The sequence below is a fragment of the Seriola dumerili genome, unplaced genomic scaffold (genome assembly GCF_002260705.1).
Source record: "Seriola dumerili isolate Sdu_G_001 unplaced genomic scaffold, Sdu_1.0 BDQW01000134.1, whole genome shotgun sequence".
Classification (NCBI taxonomy): Eukaryota; Metazoa; Chordata; class Actinopteri; order Carangiformes; family Carangidae; genus Seriola; species Seriola dumerili.
Window position 1 is genome coordinate 1,440,363 of NW_019174389.1, and position 23,343 is coordinate 1,463,705.

The following is a 23,343-nucleotide window of genomic DNA, read 5'->3' on the forward strand; positions in this document are numbered from 1 at the left end:
CCCGGGGGGGGGGGGGGGGGGGGGGGGGGGTAACTCCTGGAATCACCAGCACAGTGTGTGTTTTACCAAGGACGATAGCCTCATGGCAGGATTTGTTTTTTTTTTAAAGATCTAAGTGCAGGTCTAATAAGGGTAATACCAGAGTTTGTCAGGTATAGCTCCCTAAGATGATTTTTTTGTTTCATATTCATTGGGTAAAGTTGTCTTCAGCCTTGAAGAAATAAGTGCACAACAATTTGAGCCTTTGCTTATTTCATGATGGCATCAGAGGCGTTTCTCTAATAGCAGAACTTGCTGCTCGGCACAGTTTGCATCCCACTGCCTGCTGATCAATAATTACACAGTGTTTTGAGAATTTCATTTTGTTTTTTTCTGAAATTCCGTGACCTAATTTCTCCATTAATTTGCTGTTAAAAGCCCTTCAAATATAAAGTCACATTCACAAAAAACAATCTTTGCCTCATTTAACAGTGGTTAGGGTCTTTAATTTTACATTGGTACTTGATATCCTTCATTAACAATCTCGCTCATTTAGTATTTTGGTGTTTGGCAGTTGGAGGGTAAAGAGGCTTCAGGGACACAGCAGTTAATTTTCTACCAGTTTGAATGAATTTGGTCCAGGGTAGTACAATCCTTTAGTACATTATGGTCAGTATGTACATTACATTAGTTCACAAACTAATATACAACACCCTATAACTAATATATAACACTGACACTCATCTGCACGCATTTTCCATGATACTGTATTGTTCAATATTAATTACACTTTGATTACATGTTTGTCACATATTTTAATAATAAATTTTATAATTTAATTGTAACAGCTGTTTATAATGTCTTCTTGGTTTATTCCCCAGAGACTTTTATATTTTTGTATTTACTTAAACTAAACATCAACGTATTTACAACACACAGACAGATATTACAACTTGCTGTTTGATATAAATATGAAATAAAAAATGCTCTGGCTTCAAAACAATACAAACAACAATATTTTCTGTTACAGCAGATGATTAGACCAGCACAGGTTTGCACATATTGGTACTATTCTCCCAGCACACACACACACACACACACACACACACACACACACACACACACACACACAACAATGGGCTGAGCAGTCCAGCCAGGAAACACTGTGTCAAAGTAATGGTCTCTAATTGTTGTTGTCATTTAGGATATCTGTAAACATTATTACATATGGCTGCAAATGTGAAATCACCATCTAATAAAATCAGAGCAAAGATGTGCACTAGCTCAAGTCCCTCTTTACATAAAGCAGATGATGCTGGGACGTTGTTTCTGTTGTGAAGCTGCACAAGATCAATGAAAACAAGCAGGAGCTGAAAATGTTTTATCTCAGATCTTCTACAACCCTCTATAACTCCCCCCATAGCTTCTAGGCCCTTTAATGTTATTGGTTTAAATGTTTGTTTTTTTTTTAAAATCATTTTTAAACTAAATTCTAAAAGAGGTAAACAGATTAGTTTGCACTAAAGTTGGACGTGCTGTGGAAAAGTGAGGGTCTAAAAATAGCTCAAAACCATCTAAGGCAATAAATGTGAGAAAACACTTGGAAGTCCTAAAACATATGCTGGTACAGTATGTTCCTGTAATGTGGCTCGGTTGTAAATTTCTCAGATATTCTTTAGAAAAATATCTCCATTATTTAAAAGCTCAGAGATAAAGGCAAAGCAAAGGGGCTATGGAAAATATCATGAGCCACAGGGTTGTGTTTTTAAGAGTTAAGTAAGCAGTTGCTAGACTCATAATGGAAAAAATGTCATAGTTAAATATGAGCAGAAACACATAGCTCATCCCTGCTGCGGCTGATGACAACAGGTATTTAATACAACAGACGCGTCAGTGTTGCATGAATGACAGTTGATCTAATTTTGGATCATGGTGTTGATGAAGATGAAAATATAGAAACTGAAGAAGAGAAGTGAAAGAAGGAAATTCTCTAAGAAATAGGTCATAAATAGAAAAATCAACAGATGATGAAGAGGAACCTGCTCACAGTGACTTAACATTCTGGTCAACACCATCACATACTGGATCTCACGTCCATGAAAACACACCCAAATACACACACAGCTACAGCCACAGCTACAGGAGGGAAAAACAAAGAACCCCGGCCAATTATTTTACAATTAAAGTGGAGATTTATCAAGTTGAAAGGGGCTGTTCATGTTGCAGCGTTGTTAAACTTACAACAATTTGTTAAAAAGATGTAGCCTAAACTATAAACCTTACAACAATGTTTTTATTCGAATTATGTCTTAACTACGGCATACACAGGTTTCCCTAGTGCTGGTGCTATTTAATTAAAAGATAGTGGTTAAACTTCAACTAAATACGACCTATGACCTTTTGAACAATAAATTCCATGTATATGTACAAGGCTTTTTATATTCAGTAGGAGTTGTTGATTTAATGATTTAATGCAAAGTTGGTATAAAATCAGTGAACAGAGACACAAAGATTCAAAGACATTTCAGACACGACGTGAAGGCCAGACGTTGTCTGATGACATGATTCACTGATTTGCATATGAAAAGATTTACTAAAGCCCCCGGCTCTTCCCTACAGTAGATGCTGTGTACGGGACACAGCGATCATCAGAAATCTTTAGATTAGAGAAGCATGTAGTGCAAACATGAATCAGCTGCTCCGATGTGTTTCCAGATTCTTTGGTAGTAAACACGTCTTTATGTGTTTTACCACTGATTAGAGAAAGTTCCCACAGTTGTTGCCGTTCACGTTTGACAATTAAAGTTGCAACAAAGTCAACATGTTGGGAATACTTGATGTGAGAAATCAGCAAAGAGCAGGGAGCAAACCCTGTAAGGGTGAAGTATTGTTGAAAATAAAAATGAAGGTTTGTGATCATTTATCTTTGCTCTGCTTGATCTTAAGGAATAGGCTGGGAGCAGACATTATTATCATTATTTTTATTATTATTATTTGTTAATGATCTAGATTCAAAAGGCTTGATATCTTGCTTGAACTCTGAATGGAGTCGTTGTGTATTTGAATGTGTCACTGTGAAGGGAATATCGGGACACCTTCGTTTTCTTTGTGATTTAAACTTCATGATTCATTTTCTTCTCGTTTATTACTTTTGACATCACATCCGTATCGCACATCAGTAGACAGAAATAACGACACAGTTTTTATTTCATATATCATCCTTGTGGTTTATTCAGTAGGTTTTTGGCAGCGCATTCGTTTCTATTTGTATTTGTTTGCCTTAAGTTGTTCTAATTGCTATTTCTTTAAGCTACAGTAAACACATCTTTTCAGGCCTGTGTGTCACTTTTGTCTCTGTTCAGTCACTTCGCTCTGTTCAGTTACAGTCACATTCTACTAAGTTAATGTTACCAGAGTCTGGTTCTGTTTACATGACCTCTTTTATGGGTCAAGAACTTTGTCGCATATTTTGTAAATCGTTGTCTTCTTCATTTTGAATAAATAAACACTTTCTATTTTTGAAAACCTACCTTTGACTCCTGATGCCTGCCGGCTCTGTCCCTTTCTAACACATTGGCCACTTTATGTATGGAAAGGGAGCGAGAGTGGGTGGATTTTTTTTTCCTCAATAGATTACACTTTGAAGCCCGGCTGTCATTCAGTGACACAAGTAATTTGTATGGCTCTATACTCTGCAAACAAATTATTTGACACACGATGACAGTTGCATTTTGAGGTTTGTAATACGGTGTGCTTCTAATATAAATTGTTGAAAAACAAATCATCAGAGCATGAAATAAATATGACATGTTTTTGCTATTACACCTGCTGTCGTCTTGGAGCTTTGTAGACTGGTCCCCCAGTGGGGATAGATTTGACTGACAGCAGACACTGGCGGCAATGATCCACCACACAAGAACCCATGGCAAAACATGCTGCTCCCAGCACATTCACGCTAAAGAAAGCTTTAAAGCAGCACCTACAAAAGACCTGGATCCAGAGCACTGATTGACATTCCTCCTCTTTGACACTTTGACATGGAAATGAAGTTTTTAAGTCGAGCCCCCCAGTCTCTGCTTTGTTCTTTATCTCTCTTTGACTTGGAGATGCATCATACCAGGTCTGTTTGCCCAGGCGGCTTAATAAAACCCACCATACACAGGTAAAACTAATAAAAGAACATTTGTATACAAGACACCAGTTTGGGGCAGACTTGGAGTACATGATCTTTTTTTAGAGATATGCAATTCACACAACACACATCAATGTCATTTCATACATGGAATATCAATGTAGGGAATCATTGTTTTGTTTTAATTTTTCCTGCTGACCTGGGAATGGGATGAAGGTATTACATTTTTATTGATATACACAAAATATAGAAGTTGTGTAAGATGTTATCACCCCTCGAACTGTTTATATTTTGGCATTTGGTGTAGGTGCATATGTCCATGTTAAGAATATAAAGTTTTGAGCTTTAAAGATGTATTTTAAAGTACATCTCATCCTATAAAGGAAAAAAAAAAATTCCAAGATCATCTTGGTGCCTCTTGAGATGGACAGAAAGTCTGGTTGTGATGCTGGGTGCCACCTCTCCACTGGCCTTTCAGGAATCTACGTGCATGTCATTTCAACAAGAAAACTTCATATCCCAGCCGCTCTCCCATCAATCATCATGCCATGTTGGGCAGACACAGACAGAACCACCAAGAAAAAGCTCTCTGGTGCAAATCTTCAATAAAGAGCAACTGTCACACTGAGTCTCCGCAGCAGGCTCCATTACATTAAAGAGCTCCACACAGCTTACCTCTGCCATCAAATTGAGGAAAAACATTCCATTCCTATTTTTTAATGTTTTGTCTTTTTTTGTGCTTTTTTTTTTTTTTTTTTTTTTCTTTATTTTTTAAAAGCCAGAAATAAGAAGGTGATAAAAGCTATAAAAATACAAAGTGTAGAGCTTCAGACAGTTTGGAAAGAGGTATACAAGAAAGTGAAAGCTTGTGCGGCGCGCTGTGTGAAACCACAGAAAACTTCTGCTGGTTTACTGCGATCAGCACACATTACATTGCACCATCTGCTGCCTAATGCATTGTTTCTGTCAGTGCTTTCTTTTTTTTCTCAGTCCGGGCGAAGCGAGTTATGTGGCCTTTCTGAGTTTGCATTCCTGTGCATTCTTGTTTCCTCCTCGACTCATGTGACTAATCTAATCGCTGCCCTACAAAAAAAAAAAATAAAGCGCTCAGTTGGAGCCGCCTGGGGATACGATGGATGGTTACATGGCTGACAGGAACGAATGGGAAGCCCAGCAAGATCGACTCATCACATGCAAACGGCACTGAGGTCTGCGTAGAATTTCTAACCGTGAGATAAACTAACACCTGTAAATCTCTTGAAATGGAAGTGATGCACATGGTCTTGATCAATCTGATTCTCCGGCATAACAAACTTTAACGGTAAGTCAGTTCACTAATGAGTCAATTACTCGATTAACAGATAATGAATCGACAAAATTTGATAATAAATTAGCTGTAAGTAATTCTGTTTAATGAAAAATGTAAACATTTGCTGGTTCTAGCCTCTAAAATGTGAGGATTTGATGCTGTTTTATTTAATTGTAAATTGAATATATTTTTGGCTGTTAGTTTGGCTGACAAAACAAACTTGCGCAAGCCCTAAACTTGACGTTCTCATTCTTGATCATCACCTTCAGATCAATTAGATCAACCAGCTGAGTACATCATTACTTTAGAGGCACTTACAGTGAGAATTGAATGGCGTGCAGAACTTGCCTTTGATGTACACTCTATAATTAGAACCAATAAGAGGCACTCCTATATGTCTTTGGGCTTGGTCAGGTAGTGAAATGTGGACGGCTCCGGCATAGTCCAGCAATATCTGGACGGCACCCAACAACAGCAGCAACACTGGCAGTGAGCCAGTCGAATCATGGCACCACTAAACCCCGGCCAGTGGAACAATGCATGAGTATGAGCACAAAAGGAATGCAGCAGCTGAATGACTTGACAGTAATGATGTCTCCAATAGGGTACAAGTGGTAACAGAGGGTACAATGCTCTGTGAAAACCCACACCACATGCTTACCTTGGACCTCCTTGTCATTTCGGAACCACCGGATGTTGGCGGCTGGTTTGCTGCCTGATGTGGTGCACGTCAGGGTGATTACATCCCCCTCTGTGGCAGGCTTGGTGAATCCTGTGATCTCCGGCCGTCCTGGGACTCCTGTTGTGCGTGAAATTACAATTATAAACAAAACACTGAATAAATAATGTATATGAGGAGTTGAGGAATAACCTAGTGAGCTACAGATCCTGTATTCCTCTGACAATAAATAATGATGTGCTCATTGAGAGAATTCACTTTAAGATATTTGTGCCTTCTTCTCTCAGTGGCAAGATCAAATTGAACATTGGCTGTTTATCTTTTCCAGTTTGTTTTTCTCAGGCAGGACAAAAAGGAATGACAAACAAAAATCACAACAATGAAAAATAACCAACAAAAAACAAATTAATAGGAATTCTATAAAGACAATGATGGCTCACAATAAATGGGAAAATGAATATAAAAGTCTGTGGTTTATTAAATGAAGTTAAAATCAAATTACCCAAAATCTTTCCTCCAGGATTACTGTGGCTACTTCCTGTCTTGCTGTCTGGCTGTGAGATTCTTGACTAAGGTCATCTTACAGAAATGCAAGTCTTAATAAATGTACTGTAAGTGCTGACAGAGTGTGGGTGTTGACTTTTGACTTTTGACTTGTGAGTTTGTTGTGGCTGTCCTGCTTGGCAGAAAATTAAATATAGTAACACTACTGGCTTGCAAGCTCGACTGTCAACCTTTATTCTAGCAGAAAAGAGTAAAACATAATGCAGAGATGGTATTTTCCTACAAACTAACAAGTGCCCAGTGAAGAAAAACAACAGCCTATAATTCAAAAATGTGCAGGTATTCATGCTGTCAGAATGTGAGGAATTAGCCACAAGTAATTGGCCTGTGGAGACTGGGCCAAAACAGATGTGCTCACCCAGAACAGTGAGGAAGGCCTTGGTGGTCTTGACAGGCATGGTGAAGAGCGAGCAGGTGTACTGGCCCTCATCTGACAGGCTGACGTCACTAATTCTGATGGTGAGCTCCTGCCATGAGGCTCGCACCAGCTCGATTCTGTGGTCTCTCAGAGCTGCATGAGGAAGGAGGACACAGAGAGCACAGAAAATAAAGACATTCATTAATGGGCAAATTCAGCGACGGCAGTTAACCTGTGGCAGTACCATGTGTAATTCAGATGACCTTTAGCAAAACAACGCTAAATACACTGTGCTTTCAGTTATTCCAAATAGTTGTCGAATGCAGCAAACACACTCAGTGGCCAGTGGTTTGAAACATTTTCTTGACATTTGCATTCTGGGCTGACAGTCTTATTCACAGACACTGAGAATACATAAGGTATCAGCAGGATGCACTGGAGCGGAGCAGCAGAAAAAACTTGCAGGCCTAGATTACAATATTTATTTTGGTAATCACTTACATTCCAGGTATTGATTTACATTCACTTTAACAGTCTCAGCAACTGGCTCTGCCTGTGGCATTTCTCACTTTGAAAGCCTTACATTGGCCACATAGAGAACCTCTTAGCCTACAGTTAGAGTCAAAAAGACATTATTTTACGAACAAAGGAGGAGCAATAATTCAATGTACTGTTTATTAATTGTCAGTGGTATCGTATCTGGAAAATCATAATATTGTTTTACAAATTTCTGTTGTCGCAGTTAATGATTTTAAGCAAACTGTAATGTAAAGCTAAGAAATGTAATGTAATGCATAAGCATGGAACACATTTTACTACACTGAACCTCAATTTGATTTACTATTCTATTCTTTCATATATCTCCTGTATCTTGATGTGCATTAATATTGTTAAACCTTCTAGTTAATATTGTGATATTGATTTCAACCAAATCACCCAGCCCTAGTACAGAGCTATAAAAAAAAAACCCAAAAAATAAAAAATAAAATAAAAATACTGATAACAAATAGCTTTTGGACAGTACAAGATTCATGATACAATAACATCACAATGAGAATTCTTAAAACACAGCTTGAAATAAAACCTTGTTTTCTTAAGATACTGTGCACCTTCACCGCTGCTCATTCTGATGTGAATAAACCCTCATAAACCAGGGAAAACCATGGAGCTAGGTTGAAAAAGGTCATCTTGCACCTGTCATCTCTTATACAATTTCAAATTCTGAATCACCTGTTCCTACAAGCGACCAACCACAGAGGGCAGGAATGAAAGTGCTCTTCATTGAATAAATTACACATTCTTAATCCTTAGTCCCTTTAGGCCTGGCCAGCTCTCTCCATGGACACTCTTTCATCTGAGGTAATTTGAACTCTATTGGATTGTACAACCAAGGCAAATCTGGCAAAATGCTACAGCGAAGGTGTGAATTAGGATTTTAATTATCGTGGCCAATGTAAAGTGGCGTCCTATCAGATAAAGAAGACATCTCTATGAAAAATCATTAATCACCGGCTCCACTCCCTGTTGATTTTAGCGATAAACACACACAGCAGACATGCGACACACAATTGAATTAGATTGGCTGAAATGGTTGTTAGATTTACACAGACATAGGTCATTATCAACAACGCTGTTCTTCAGCTTCAATTACACCATATCGTTTGATGATCATTATCGTATAATCACACACATGCTAAAAAGGAAAAAAAAAAAAAAACAAAAAAGATTGGCTATAAAGATATTGATGGCCCTAAGAAGTTTCTTATTAGAGACTCTTTGTTATCCAAGAATAAAGTGTAGCGTAAATAAAAACAATCTTCAAGCCAGAATTAAAATTTAATAACAAGCTGTGCCATCAGAGAACCAGCTTATTATGTGCTATGGGGCTTAATACAAACATTTGATAGTCTGACTGTAGCAAACCACATCCTGAAACAAAGCTGCCTGATGTTCTTTGTAGTTAAGCATCCTCACTACAGAGCTTGAAAATGCCCAGAGGCTCAGGCAGAAAGCAGCGAACGCTTTGGTAGATGGATGCATTGGAGAGGTGATGGGGTCTAAGCAAACATTGTACAGGAACTCAAAAGATATGAAAGTACAGGCTGAGAGGATCAAAGCTTTGGACAAGATGACATACTGTACTTCCCCTGGCCCATATCCCTCTATCTCTGCAACGCACAGAGGAAAGACGTGGAGAAACAGACCGACTTCACTTCTTCTTCTTAACCCCCTGTTCCTCGAAGCACAAACACCTCAGAGATACTGATAAATGGTATGACTGTTTCCTAAAAGGGATCTGTTGAGGCAAAACTGACATCCTTTGGTTAAAGTGGTATTCCACTTGAAATCTGTTGGTATAAAAAGTGAAAGAGAAAAAGGTTTGCTCCAGCAGCTGTGATCAGCTTGAGCTTATGTCTGTTATAATAAATTTAATGTTGACCAGATGAGTTTTTGACAGAAAAAAAAAGTCATTAAAATGACCATGAAAACTTCCCAAACTACTACAAAATAATGCACTGACAAAATATGGCTGCCGCTCCAATGTAGCATGTTCAGTCATATTTCAACAAAATTATGACACACTGAACACATGGATGGATGGTAGACAAGGAAATTATACTGCAGGAGTGGTTTTGGAAAGTTCTTTAGACTTGGTCCTTCAGGGAAACTTATTATCATTGGAATCCAGTGAAACTAACAATAAAGCCGAAGACAGCTGCTGTTCCACTGAAGTGACCAAGTTTAAAAAGCCTTTTAACACTGTCTGATACTCAATAGATGTGGAGTATGAGTTTAAATACCAAACAGTGGCCAGATACAGTACAGACCACTAAAAATTTCAAGTGACATTTAAAGTACCCAATAGGCTACACCTCATTTCATCTACTGAACAATATCACATTAACATCATAACAGAATTAAATCCAAATGTCAGTAGCTGAAATACTGATTCAGATAGTTTGAAGTAGACGCTGAGAAACAACTTACAGTTGAACAAAAGATGGACCTGAATGATGCATTTTTGTTAGATAGCCACTGGCACTAGAAAGCATGTGAGTCAATGACATATTGATAGAATGAGATGTACAAAGGTTTGAATAACCCAAAGACAAGTGTTATCTATTACTCAAACAGCATATGGCCAGGAAACCATACTACTAGAATCCAATTCAGGCTAGAGGCCCAGATTGTGAGCAGATCCGTCACAATCAGACCCAAATGCCAGTGGCTGACAAAGCTTTTTTCCAGGTGCTTTAGGAAATCAATGTGATGAAAAGGTTCATTTCCCCCAAACCCTAGATAGGTCCTGTGCTGTTCATTCTGCTTAGGAGGAAGCATAAATCTGCACCCTGACCTTGTGTATGCTACAGCCTTGCAGCATGGCAGCTTAATGCGCAGTACATCTCCTGTGATGGAGGCCTTACCAAGGCTGTCTCAAATCAGTAAAACTGACACCCCGGTTCCCCCTCAGGGCAAGGGATACTGTTGCCATGGCCCTTTGATGCAAAGTAATGTTTGTCTTGTTTCCCTGACAGTCCTTTGCTCCACCGACTATGTCAGTAGAGGACCAATCTGAGGTCTCCTGAGAAAACTGTGGTTTGTCACTTTCAGTTTGAACAACCTCGGCCAATTTTGCTCAAAGTTGCTTGAATGTACTATATAAGAACCTGTTTCAGCATGTGAAACAGTTGTTAAAAGGCCTCACTACAATATGGTGCACTGTTTTGATGTGTAAGAGATGAGCTGCCAGTCTGGTTGGTAGCTACATTAGCTCTGTCCTCCGATAAAACTGGAAGCAGAGGAACTGGAAGTGCACTTATCACATGGCATTCACTTCTGCACTCCACTGAGCAGCAGACAGATGTTAACCAATGTTTCGCATCCAAAACGATGAAGTATCTCCTGACAATCCAGATAGAGAAGGACATTTTACATCTATCCATTAGTCTTGGAAACAAGCCGATGGCTCTCGGGTTCAGCCAAAATGTGTTACATCCGCAACACTGAATGTCCCCATTTGGCCATTTTTGCATGGCCTGTAACCACTTTGAGCCAGTCCTGGAATGTGAAAGCACTAGCTGTCCTTCAGCAAGAACACAGGGCCCTGGCGCACCCCCACGCTCTCCAGCCAGGGGCTCCACTCTTTGCAATTAGAGTGTGTTTGCTGCTGGCTGTGCTCGCTCAGTGACTGTGTGGGCGATTCTGGACGTGTTCCAGGGCTGGTGGTGCAGGCAGGGGGCTCTTTCCCACCACACATGTGGCTGCAATTAAGAGAAGGAAAGGGCCTTGTTCCAGAGGGCCATTGTTACTGCCCGCACTCTAAGAGATCCCACAGAGCAGATGCTCCTCAAATTGGACTCATTTTCAGCGCTTGAAGGAGGGAAGGAAAGAAGAAGGAATTCTCCCAGCAGCTATGCTATGTCCTCTCTTCAAGTGGTGAATAATGTGACTGAATATATTTTTGTCCATCCATTTTCCAGCCCACTGACATAAGCTTGATTGTACACTGTGGGATTTTTTTTCTGCCTTTGAGTCCCTTTCTTTCATTTAAATTCTCTAAATTAAATTTTTATTAAAACAAGTGCCAGTGGGGTTACATAATTCTGTTGGTTTACAATGCGGTTTTACCCATTCCAGGGGTTGTAAATATATATTACAGTACCACCACATAACAACGACAAAAAGAAGCTAGACATTTTTCAGGTGGGTGTGAAATTTCTACAGGAATTTAAATACAACATATGCTTCATTATTCTAAATAGCTAATATACATTATACATGATACATGAGAGTGCAGTGTGGCACAGAGCTCAGTATAGCACAAGAGCAGCTCTTCACATTAACAGTAATATCTAAGTGTATAGCGCCATAATGGTGGACTCACATTTTAGTGAAGCTGGAGGTAACCCAGTACACTTAAAACTCCATTAGTCCCTGGAGAAAGACATTACCTGTGGCCATGAGACCGTTTCTATATATATATATATATATACATATATATATATATTTTTTTTACCTATATAAACAGTCACTGAAAAGTAAACAAAACACTTGTGGCCTGTGAAATTTTCCTCAGCATTACGTCAGTGCGAGATTTCTCAAGATATTTGAAGACAATGTGGGAAAGCATCACCTGTCACATCCATTAATGAAATAAAGTTCATGTTAAGTTTCACTCCTCCAGTTTCATATTTTTCTTTTCCAGTCTCAAATATTTGTTTACATATATATATATGGATTTTTTTCTTTTCTCATCTTGCGCTCTAACTGATATGTAATAATGATTATAATAATAACAATAATAATAATAATAATAATTATTATTATTTGTGTTAATTTCAAACTGAGGACAGATTTACTCTGGGACCTGAGCTGAGGTAAATGTTCACTATACTCGCTTTCAACGGACCAACCATCAAATGTTGTGTGTTTACTGGAATGGACGTTTAACTGTGCTTTCATTGGTGCTCACTCTGGTAATTGCATCCTTGGTAATTATCCTTCATTCTCTCAAGCTAATGAATGTTTTAATGCTCACATTAGAGCATTCATTTAGCACATAACAGCATTTTGATTACTACAAGCCAATTAAGATCAATTTTGCTTTGTGACCTTTATGATCCAGGCTGAATGCCCCAATTAAATGTCATGAATGATGAACCACAAACTTCTGAGAGATGAAATTGAGATGAGGAGAATTCAACACAGCATATACGTATATGCTATATACAGTACATACATGGGCTACAAGAACATACCGTGGATCAAATGAGCAATTTGTTATCCGCCTTTGACATGCAAACTGCAGTAGTGCCCCATTAATTGCATTATTCATATTCACCGTATCTGACAAAAGATTCTGCTTCCATCCTGCATGTGTCAGAAATGTCATTACCATTCTCTGCAGCATCCCTACTTAGGTTTTATCCTTTTCCCACAGAAGCCAAAAGTGAAGTAAATCATAATGAAGACAGCAAAGGACAGCTCTGTTCTCGTTTGTCCTGCTTGGTAGTAATAATTCATAACCCCGGCAACATATAAAAGGGATAATTCTACAAAAGACATATGGTCCAAATCGATTTCTTCATCGTGGAACCCCACCACAGAGCCGCTCCCTTCAACAGTCCCCACTAATTGGCCTAATGTATGAATGATGTGTTGGCCTGGCTATTAAGCCGATCTGTCTCTGTTGGCTCAGGTCTGTGGCGGTAGTGCGTTGGAATCTGCATGTTGTCAAAGTGTAGTCTGAAGCCTCTGAGGTGGCAACAATCAACCAAGACTCAGATATACATAATGGATGAGGAGGAGCATGCCAGGGAGCCAGCTGGCATGATATAAGAGGAGGGCTGTGTTCAGCTTTAGACAAATGTGCAGAGACAGTCGAACCCATATGGATCGGCTTTGGGAATCCGGCAAGGTTAACACTCTTTTGGAGCTCCACGAGGTTTGACTGAGCCTGTTACGGGAGAGGATGAGATAGAGGCCCTTTTCATCGTTTACACTCTCACCAATGATACATTAAGCTACTGAGCTGTCACCTGCCCACTCTTTCCTTCCTACCGGCAACCACATCGCTTATCCTCCTTCCACGTCTGTGACGAGAAGTGACATTGCTGGGTAGACAGATTGTAGGTCATCAACTTGTTGGATGCGCTGTTCGGATTATGTTCGACCTGCCTACCTGAGGACCCCCAGTGGGTTTATAAACTAATAACGCTCAGTTGTGATCCATATACTGTTGCATATTACAATCAAATTAACAGAAGGTTAATTGGAGTAGTCTTACCGTTAATGGAAACTGTCCTCACCAGAAACATGATGACATGGGTCATTTGTTCAAATGCTTCAAATGACCTCTGCTTATGGTTTTTGTGGTGAGGCAAAGAAAAGGCAGAAGTATTGTGACATTGTTATTGGGTGGGTCTGTTTCTTTTAACCATGACAATATGTTTAAGTGCATTTTGAAACTTAACCAAACCTTTACCACAGAGGTGGTGGATCAGAAAATGATGTTTTAGAAGGCAAAGACAAACAACGTATTTTGTCATTTAATTACTATTTTGTCTGTATTTCCTTTACTGGCACTCATGTACGAATAATGTTTGATGCAAAAGATGCACTTTACACATGCTTGCTTGCTGGACGAGCTTAATGATATTCAGTGTCTTTGAAATTCTGGAAAGACACAGAAATCCCTTTTCTCCTTGGATGTAATAGCTACTCTTTGGGGCTTTTTTCATATTCTCATTTGCCAGACCTGAATTAAAATGGAACAAATTATAGTTGGGGCAAAGATCAGATTTTGTCTTACTTTACCCAGCAGCTGTCAAACTCAATTGATATAATACGGAACTTCAGCTTTTTTTTTTTTCCCTTTTCTTAAAGATGTTTCTCTTTACTCCACTGTAGCTGTTCAAAAGGATTTAAAAGGTCATTTTAATACTCTTTTTTTCTCCCTCACTATTTTATATCAAACTCAAAACACATCCAGACAAATGCCCTTATCTTTAATGCCAAGCTTGAGGAAAAGAGCGAGAGTAGATTTCAAAAAATGCCTCACAGAGCGTTTTGTCTAATTTAAGACAGACCAGCAGATGTATTTTTATCATCATTACTTGTATGTGTTGAGCATCCAGAATCACATATAAAAGCTGTAAAAGCTGAATTTCCTTGGGCTTACACATGCCCAATGACAAACTACCTTTGTGCTGAGAGAGTGGGGGAAACTTGCATGTGCATCAAAGGCTAACATATGGCCATGCTGTCATGGTCACCCAAGGGGAATATAGTGAGCAGAGAGGTGGACAAAAGACAACGGACAGATACAACAAGCACAGGAAAAATTCCAGATTTATATAAACAGCAGGTTAAAAAAAAAAAGATAACAAAAAACCTTTACACTGAGAGCAAGAAAATGCAACATAGCTGCATTAATCGAATCTACTCAGTGACAGCAGTCTCTGACCAGCTGTTCATCAAAGGGGGAGAACAGCCTGCCTCAAGCTCAGCCAGTCTGCAGTTAGTTGTTGGACTGAAAGGTAGCATAAGGTTGAATCTAACATTTTTCACTGGCTCCTACAAGACGGCACAACAAACTGGAGAAGAAGGACAGTTGCAGCCCTCTGCCAAGCAATTAACTGGTGATTTGGCACAGCAGAGATTTCTTCCCAGGTGTCCCACCCTCTTCTTCGCATGAAGCTCATGTTGCTCCACGCCTCCCGTTTCTCCTGATGGCCTCACAGGCATCGTATTAGTTGTGCCAATAAAGCTTTTCATTTGGCTGTTTAAAAGGAGATGGAGAGGAAGTGTTCCCACACTTAGACCTGGCAACCTCTGCTGAGTGGACTACATTCATTTTGTCATCCGTATTGCTCAGGAAAAGGATTCTGTCATGCAATATAAATGGCTGCCTAAGAAGGGCAAAGTGGCTCGTGCATATTGTGCTCTCCAAGCTCCCCTTACATGCTTATACCAGCAGCACTTTAGATTTACAGGTGGATACAGGTTATTGCTTTTTATTAACATGAGATGAGAAATGTGAAGAAAACAGAGTTAACTGGCTTCATTTTAACCAAATGAAACAATCAAAAGATAAGAGTTAAATGATTTATCATGTGTTACATCTTTTCAGAGTACAGAGAAGTGAAGGTGAATTTTTCTTCTCATAGAGTCTGATGATTTTCAAAATTGGGTGTGCAAAATAAAATATTAAAACGCTACATCTATTGTACACCAGAGAATACAGAAAAATAACTATATAAAAAGATTGGTTTTGGCTCAATGACTTTTGCTTGAATTTTTAATCCTTGGGGCACATTCACACCATTTACACAAGAATATCTATTTAAGATTCAGTTAACTTTCGTTTAATTGTATTTGGAAGTAATTTCATCTAATAAAACACCTTAGACCTCATTACTAAATCCAATCACTTGCCAGGGAGAAAGTATTTCTTCAAACCAGACTGTGACTCTCATTCTGCTCGTTCACTCTGGCGTCTCTCTCTCCCATCAATTGTTATTCAAAGGGAAAGTTCATCTTCAATCACCGAACCAATGATATTGTATTAGCAGCTACAGCATAAATGAAATGGGTAATATGCTGTGAGAAACACTGAAAGATGAACACCCCCAACCCTTACAAGACCAGTCCACTGTTATACTCCCTTTCACCCCAATTCCAATTTATCAACTCCAGACTTTTGTCACCTTTAAATTGGATTTGGCTGGTGAGAGCACATTATAATTCATTCTGGCTCGGGTCTTGTTTCACGAGGTTGCAACAGTTCGCTTCCTTTTCAAAGTGACATCCAAACAGCTATACAAATGTAGGGCAGCTAAAATGCTAATTAAGCCCAATCATCTCACAATCCACAGGCGTTACTGTGTTGTAAACAACACTGTCAGTGTTGCATGATTACAGAAGTTCAATTCAAAAACAGTCTATTTCTGTTTAGTTTGTGCCCTGGGACATCAATGGAGACATAAATTCATTAAAAGTCTGCTTCGACATTACGGCTAATGCGTTTCCCTCATATCCTGTCTTTTTTCCTGCATTTGGTAAAATTGTGTGCTCGCAGGCAGGCAGGCGGGGACAATTTTGTAGATTCCAAATTTGAAAAATTAATGAAGACGACTCCTGTGGTAATATAATCTGGCTCAGACATCTTTATCATATCTCATCATTTTATCATTACGGCCATTATCCCCGGGTATATTACTCACCTTTCTTGTCTCCAAAGAACAGGGTCTGTTGTGCAGGGTTTGACCACTGGAGGGAAGTGTTATCATTGTAATCCACACGACAGGTCATGTTGGCTGTGCCCCCCTCCACCACCGTCACATTCTGAGTAATGGGGAACTGACCTTGGCTACCTGTGGGGATTATGAGACAGAGTTTAAGGTCATGGCTGTGACATGAATAGAGTGCTGTTTTTGACTGGTTGGTACTGCCTTTTCATTGAATGTACCATTCAGACCTGACACCTTTCAAAGTTAATGTTCTCTCATCAATTACATGAAATGTCTTCATTACATCACAGTAAACCAAAGATGGCTTAATGGGAGTCCGGTCGACATGGACTCCAGCCTTCGACAGCTGCAGGAGCCAGAAAACACTGGGTCTTTTTTTTTTTTTTTTTTTTTACGGTGGAAACAATGGTAGGTTTTACCCTCCCAGAGCGCCTTCCTCACTGCCTTATTGCAGGGCCCTAATTGGTAGCATGGCCTAATTAGAGGTAGTCATGTTCTGCTGTAGAGTCTAGAGCTGCAGCTGGGTGGTAAATTGACACATAATCCTAGACACTGTGGGCCTTCGATCCGAGCGACTGCCTTGCCCTGAAACAGCCGCTCGTCACAGTGTGCAGAAGACATCCAAATGAGGCCTAATCACCCAGCCTTGCTGGATTTTACCTTCTTATTCCACATTTGTACTTGTCGTCTCAGCAAAGTCCCCTAATTACATTGCAGAAGCATTTCTATCCTGCCCGTGTTTTATTGAACTTTGCCAAGCTACAGAAACAGATGTCTAAAACCAATACTCTTTCGCAGGGGATTATGAGAAGACAATGTACAGGCTAATATAAGCCTGACCAGACTGGCCCCTTTAAGGATGACAGCAGTAAACAACAACTGCGTTAGAGCTCTTGAGTTCACGGGTGAAGCTGAATGTGCTGTGTTAGCCTGTGCGCGTTTCATTGTACAGAAGCTAATCTTTGTGCATGTTTTCTCTTGATTTCACAGGTCTGCTTTGGTTTCTACATGTAATGCGCCTGAATATGAAGGTGACATTGTCTCTGCCTCTCTCAGGTACAGTTCACCACAGGGACATTTCAGCTAAGGGAGCAGCTGTCTGCCTCATTAGTCCACCTCACATGGGGGGAGCAGAGGAGGCTGGGACTGCCAAAGGTCTGTGGACCTTCCTTGACCTCGATTGTCCTGATGGAGGCCACTGTCAACTGGAGGTGACGGTGAGGCTGACTAAAAATAGTAAATGGGAAAATGATTTAAACAGCACACATTATTTATCTGCTCACTGCACCCAATCACACAATATCACATCAGCAAATACGTCACCATTTCATTATGCCATCATAACAATAATTCAGATGCAGTTGGCTGGGTGTCAGGTAGTCCAGCAAAAGCAGCTATGCATGTCATTATATTAAAAAATGGAAATGGATGTGGATGCATTGTGTGTAGGGTACCATGTGGGGGTGTTTTTGTCAGTTCCAGCAAGTTTCAACTTTTTTGTCACATCATCTACCCCACCATCTCTCCAGTATCTTTTTTTCTGTCTGTCTCCAGTGCTATTCACTATTCACAGAAATGCTATGGGAAAAAAAGTCAAATCCAAACAGTAATGAATATAACACTCAATCCCTCAGGTTGGGGGGTGTAGGATTGCTTTGGCAAAAACCTGTTGCTGACATTTCTTTTAATTATACCTGCGAGGCCAATAAAGGCTGTGCACATAATCAGAAGTACAGTCACGTCGTGGGCGTTGTTTTCAAAGAAGTGTGAGTGCAGGTTTGGGTGTACTGCAGCTAACTGGGCTTCACCTAATACATTCATGAAATTCCACTGTCTTGACATTCTGTAGCAGTCTAGAGTGTGGCAAATGCTGTCCTTTCTGTGGAAACATAATCCCCAGTGCCAACTACAGGGTGTATTTCTTTTTTTTTTTTTTTTCTCTTTTTTTTTTTGAGATGGTGATTGGAGGACAGCTGGCTTTACTTCAACAGTACAATGCCAAACAATATTCTAGAAAGTCACTGAACCACAAACTGCTCCAAGGACGCGCCACTGTGCTGTCTGGCCCTGTGCACTGTCCTCCCTTTAAAGAAGCATATGTTCAGGTATGTGTGACAAGGAGGGATATTCCACAGTATATTTAATTAGTACAAAAATGTTTGGAAGCAATTTAAATCTCAATAATAAGAGGGTTAAATATTTTGTAACAACCAGACAATATCTTGCCAAAAACAAAGTTAATATTGGTACAACTTTGGTTAAGCGTCTGTAATGGGATTATGTTGGTCAAAAACATGAGGGCAATAATCAGAGTAATAATATGACAATAATGGGTTAAAGACCATGCACACACATTGTGTTTGAACCTCTTCTAAAAACTGTGTGAGCATGCTGAGATTGTTTGATAGACATCTGTCTTCACCTATAGGCATTTATCACATTTTGTCACAGTAGAAAGAACACAGGTATAAATAACAAAATCAATGAGGGCTGAATTACACCGAGCTGCTTCATTTTCTGGGTTCTGCTATTGTGCATGCTGGCTCACTGTCACACTGTCATGGTTTCACTGGGACACTAGAACACAACGGCGCCGTTTTTAATGTTATTAGTATCACCTGTGCTTTTCCTGCCATGACAAGTCAAAACTGCTGCTTCTGTGTAAAAGGCCCATTAGTTTCGTCGTCCCTGTTAAGGTTAAAGGAGTTGCACCTTTTTCATTCTTTTTCTCATTTTTTAACTGAGGGAAACAAGCCAAAACATGGCATAACGGGTGATCTGACAGAGCTAACACAAGACCAAAAAATGTGCATTTGGTCATTTGGTACATACTAAGGTTCATAAAGCTTCAACGTCTAATTAGATTAAGTGACACCACCTGTGTGTGTGTCGGCTCGTTAAGAATTGGGCAGTCGATTGTTGATGTATCACCCCATTATTACCTTGTTATAACTGAGCTGTAATATAACCTGCTATAAAATGCTAAGATGCAATACAACATGTTTCATAAATGATAGAAAAAAGAAAAAAAAAACAGCAAACAAAACAAATATTTGAAAACAAATTAAATAAAAGCCACAGCATATTGAGATTTGAACATTTCTAACTTAAACTGCACCAATTTTCACCAAGATTGCCTCATTTATCTACAACCAAAATTAAGATGTCAGAATAGAAAAAGATTATTATACACATTACACTCCACTACTCTGGGTAAAGGAAAGATACAATAAAAGCTTCCAGGTAAAGGCAAGTTAGAGTAGATCATGTTGAGCCATGGCTGTGTTTTCCCATAAAAGCGAACCCAGTGAAAGGGAACAAACAGTTCTGAGAGAAGTAATAGAGGTATGAAGGTTGCCTGCTCCACAGATGATCCAAGACGAGTCAGTGAAGTGCGGTGATGAAATGAGGAATAAACCTGCACTTTTGCAATATGCCTTAGGGGAGGACAGACCATCCCTTAAACACAAAGCATATCAGCGCTACAGGCTAAAGAACTTCAATACTGGCCCTTGCTCTATCCTTTTTCAAGTGCAACGATGTATTATAGTAAATGAGAGGGAGCTACTTATTTTCAGTCAAGGCCAGCAGCAGGTTGACAGCTTGCACATATTTACAGTAGACAGCATGCAACCTGCGTGCCATGACAGCAAATAGGTAAGGTGAGGATTGACTAACCTGAGATATCTTGATGAAAGTAGCTGGCACCCTCTGAAACATGAATACCATTAGCTGTTGCTTTTTTCATTCTGGCAACTCTCCCCCTTTATTCCATGAATATCATGAAGTGCTATAGTAAAAGAAAAAAATCAATATGTGATAAGTCACATTGCTGTTTCTCTCTCCAATCCTCCCTCTTTCCAATCCAGCCTCCCTACATGTTCTCAGAAGAGGAGTTTAAGATTAAAAACATGAAATGATGAACCCTGAACTGAAAACAAACTAATTTTTACAATATAATTGAACTTATTCAATTAAAACCCAAGCGTTTTATTGTTTTGTTTTTGTGTGTATGTGCTTTTAATCAAAACATTCCCAACACCAGCCTGCTTATGGGCCGAACCCTTAAAGCTATAATTGGTCCCTTGGCAGTGCTCTAGCCTTTCACAATATTTTTTATGACAGTCACATGGATGTGAGAGCTGCTGTTTTTTATTTATTTATTTTGAAAACAGTCACATGGATCTGAGAGCTGCTGTTTTATTTTATTTTATTTTTTTATTTTTTTTGAAAAAAAAAAAGAAAAAAAAGAAAAAAAGAAACTGGCAATATCACTCTGAGCCGGGAGATTATGGTCCACATTCAGGTGGGCCACCAGCACACTGATCATCAGTCACAATGTCAGCACACACCAGATTAGTCAAGTTGTTTGCTGTGCTTCACACAGAATGCTGCTGACACATCTCTCCACCGTGACATTAACTTTCATACAGAATCAAGTGACACTGCCTCATGAATCAAATATTTACCTGCACGGCTGAAATGAGGTAGAAATGTAAATGGGGAGCGAGGATAGCATCTTTATTCTAAACACAAATATTTGATGACTAGATTCTAAAAGGGGAACCACAGAAACAGATGTTTGCTAAAACACAGACTGGATGTAGATGTCCACTCTTCATCCCTAGAAATTCAAGCGAGGGACCCGCTCTGTGCAGCAGGTGTGGTGTATAAATATGAATACAGATGTTCAGAATGGCTAGCTGTTGAGTGTGCATTAATGATAAACTATTTCATTTCATCTCAACCAGCCTCTCTTCATGCTGTTATCAGAATGCAGCTCAGACAGGAGTCTGATGGAATCGGAGTCTGACAATATTAGAATCCAAGAATATGATACTTAGGTTATTGATTTTGTGAGTCTTGCGGTTTGGGTGGGTATCTAGAAAACGTGAATATGAGGAAGATAGAAATCTTTATGACGGCACTTAAAGGGAGGATTAAGAGAGTTAGCAGATGAATGTTAATGGAGTGCTTTATCATTATTGATGATGTGGAAATCTTTTGGTTCTGTTTTGATATGAAAATCACAGCATGCTGGGAAACCAGGTCTGAAAACTCCATCATTAGAGAAGCGTGTTGCATATATAATTTCACTGACTTGTCTAATGACCACTGATATAGGGCATAAGGTGAAAATTTCAAGGAACATCTCTGTTGAAGAGAACAGAGAGTTAGCGGAGGAAGAATGAGCCATACCACCCCAAAAGCCTTTCTCAGTTTCAGCTGACTGCACCAAATAATGGAAAGCAGCGCCTTGATGAATGGCTGGAGAGCAGTCAAGCACACCGCTGCAGAATAAACTGTAAACTGCAGGCAGGATAAAAAGAAAACAAATAACTCAGAAAATAGTTCAAGAAATAACCGATGCCTCCATTCATTACAGAATAATAACAATTATTAATTTTCATATGAAATGAATTCCAGGCAGTTTATCAAACCACAAGTTCACCTCTGGTGCTTGATTTTACAAGGGTTTCTTTGCAAATAGAGATGTTGGAGGTGCTGAGCTGCCCTGTGCATGTTAATGAGCAGTGGCAACTTCATATAGTGCCTGCCAATGATAAAATGCCCTCTAAGAACATCTCTCTCCAAATCACATATGTATCCACATTGAAAGCTGAATTTCTGAAATGCTGATAATAAATAAATAATAAAACGTGTCTGTCCTTGTAAGTCATTATTATTCTACTCAATTATTACACATGATATTTCACTAAATTGCTGTATCACAAAAACGCACATCATTATTCATCTCTTCATAACCAAGCATAAACTGATGAGACAATTTAGGCAATGTCTATTGAAATAATGTCAGGAAGGTTATTTGAATTATGCCACTAAAATTAAATGGTAAAATTAAGACATAAATGGATGAAAGTCTTACATTCTTGTTTCATTGTTTCTTCTTCTTATAAATACTTATGTCACGTGCCAAGGTATTCCTTTCCTAGTCTCTAAAGTACTTTTGCATAAACAAAGAAGCTGATGATTTACATACACATACAAATTACTTTCAACTACACAATGTTTTTGTCTTTTGTAAGGAGATTGTATTGTACCTTGAATCCCAGACAGCTAGTACGTCAAATGTAACAAAAACAAACAACCACAAAAAAAAAAACACCACAAAAAAAAAAAAAAAAGAAAACCTGAAAACTGAAAGTTTGGAAGAGAAAATCAAAAGTCTTGCATTAATACTCACAAGGTATTTAAACAGACAATATACTCTTGAGAACATAATAATTAATCACTGCAATTGCTGAGACTTGACAAAATTGTAATTAATTGGCTAACGCTACACTGTGTGGCCTATTTGCCAGCATGTTGAGAGAGAGAGAGGGAAGTTGAACATCCATCCACAGTGTATAAATATTCCATTTAATTAGAACTTCAGGCCACTTGTGGTGTGTATTCCAAGGTGCAGAGAACAAGAAATACCAGAGCTTGCTGTCTCCCATGTGAGACAAATACAGACAGCTCTGTGTTCTAACTCAGTGTGAAGTTTTGTAAAAGTGTGGCTCTTATCCTGTTGGATTGTCAGTGTTACTCCTGCTACCTTTACTTGTG

General features: G+C 39.2%; 1 protein-coding gene across 1 annotated transcript in view; it reads right to left on the bottom strand.

Moving 5' to 3' along the window:
• LOC111224438 (cell adhesion molecule 2-like) overlaps positions 1-23,343 on the bottom strand; it is a 145,753-nt gene that overhangs the window by 10,949 nt on the left and 111,461 nt on the right. Inside the window, exons 3-6 of the mRNA XM_022748922.1 lie at positions 16,747-16,896; positions 7,022-7,174; positions 6,082-6,219; positions 5,705-5,707 (exon numbers count right to left, since the gene is read on the bottom strand). Coding sequence (XP_022604643.1) covers positions 5,705-5,707; positions 6,082-6,219; positions 7,022-7,174; positions 16,747-16,896 — 444 coding nt within the window. The remainder of the gene's footprint in view (positions 1-5,704; positions 5,708-6,081; positions 6,220-7,021; positions 7,175-16,746; positions 16,897-23,343) is intronic.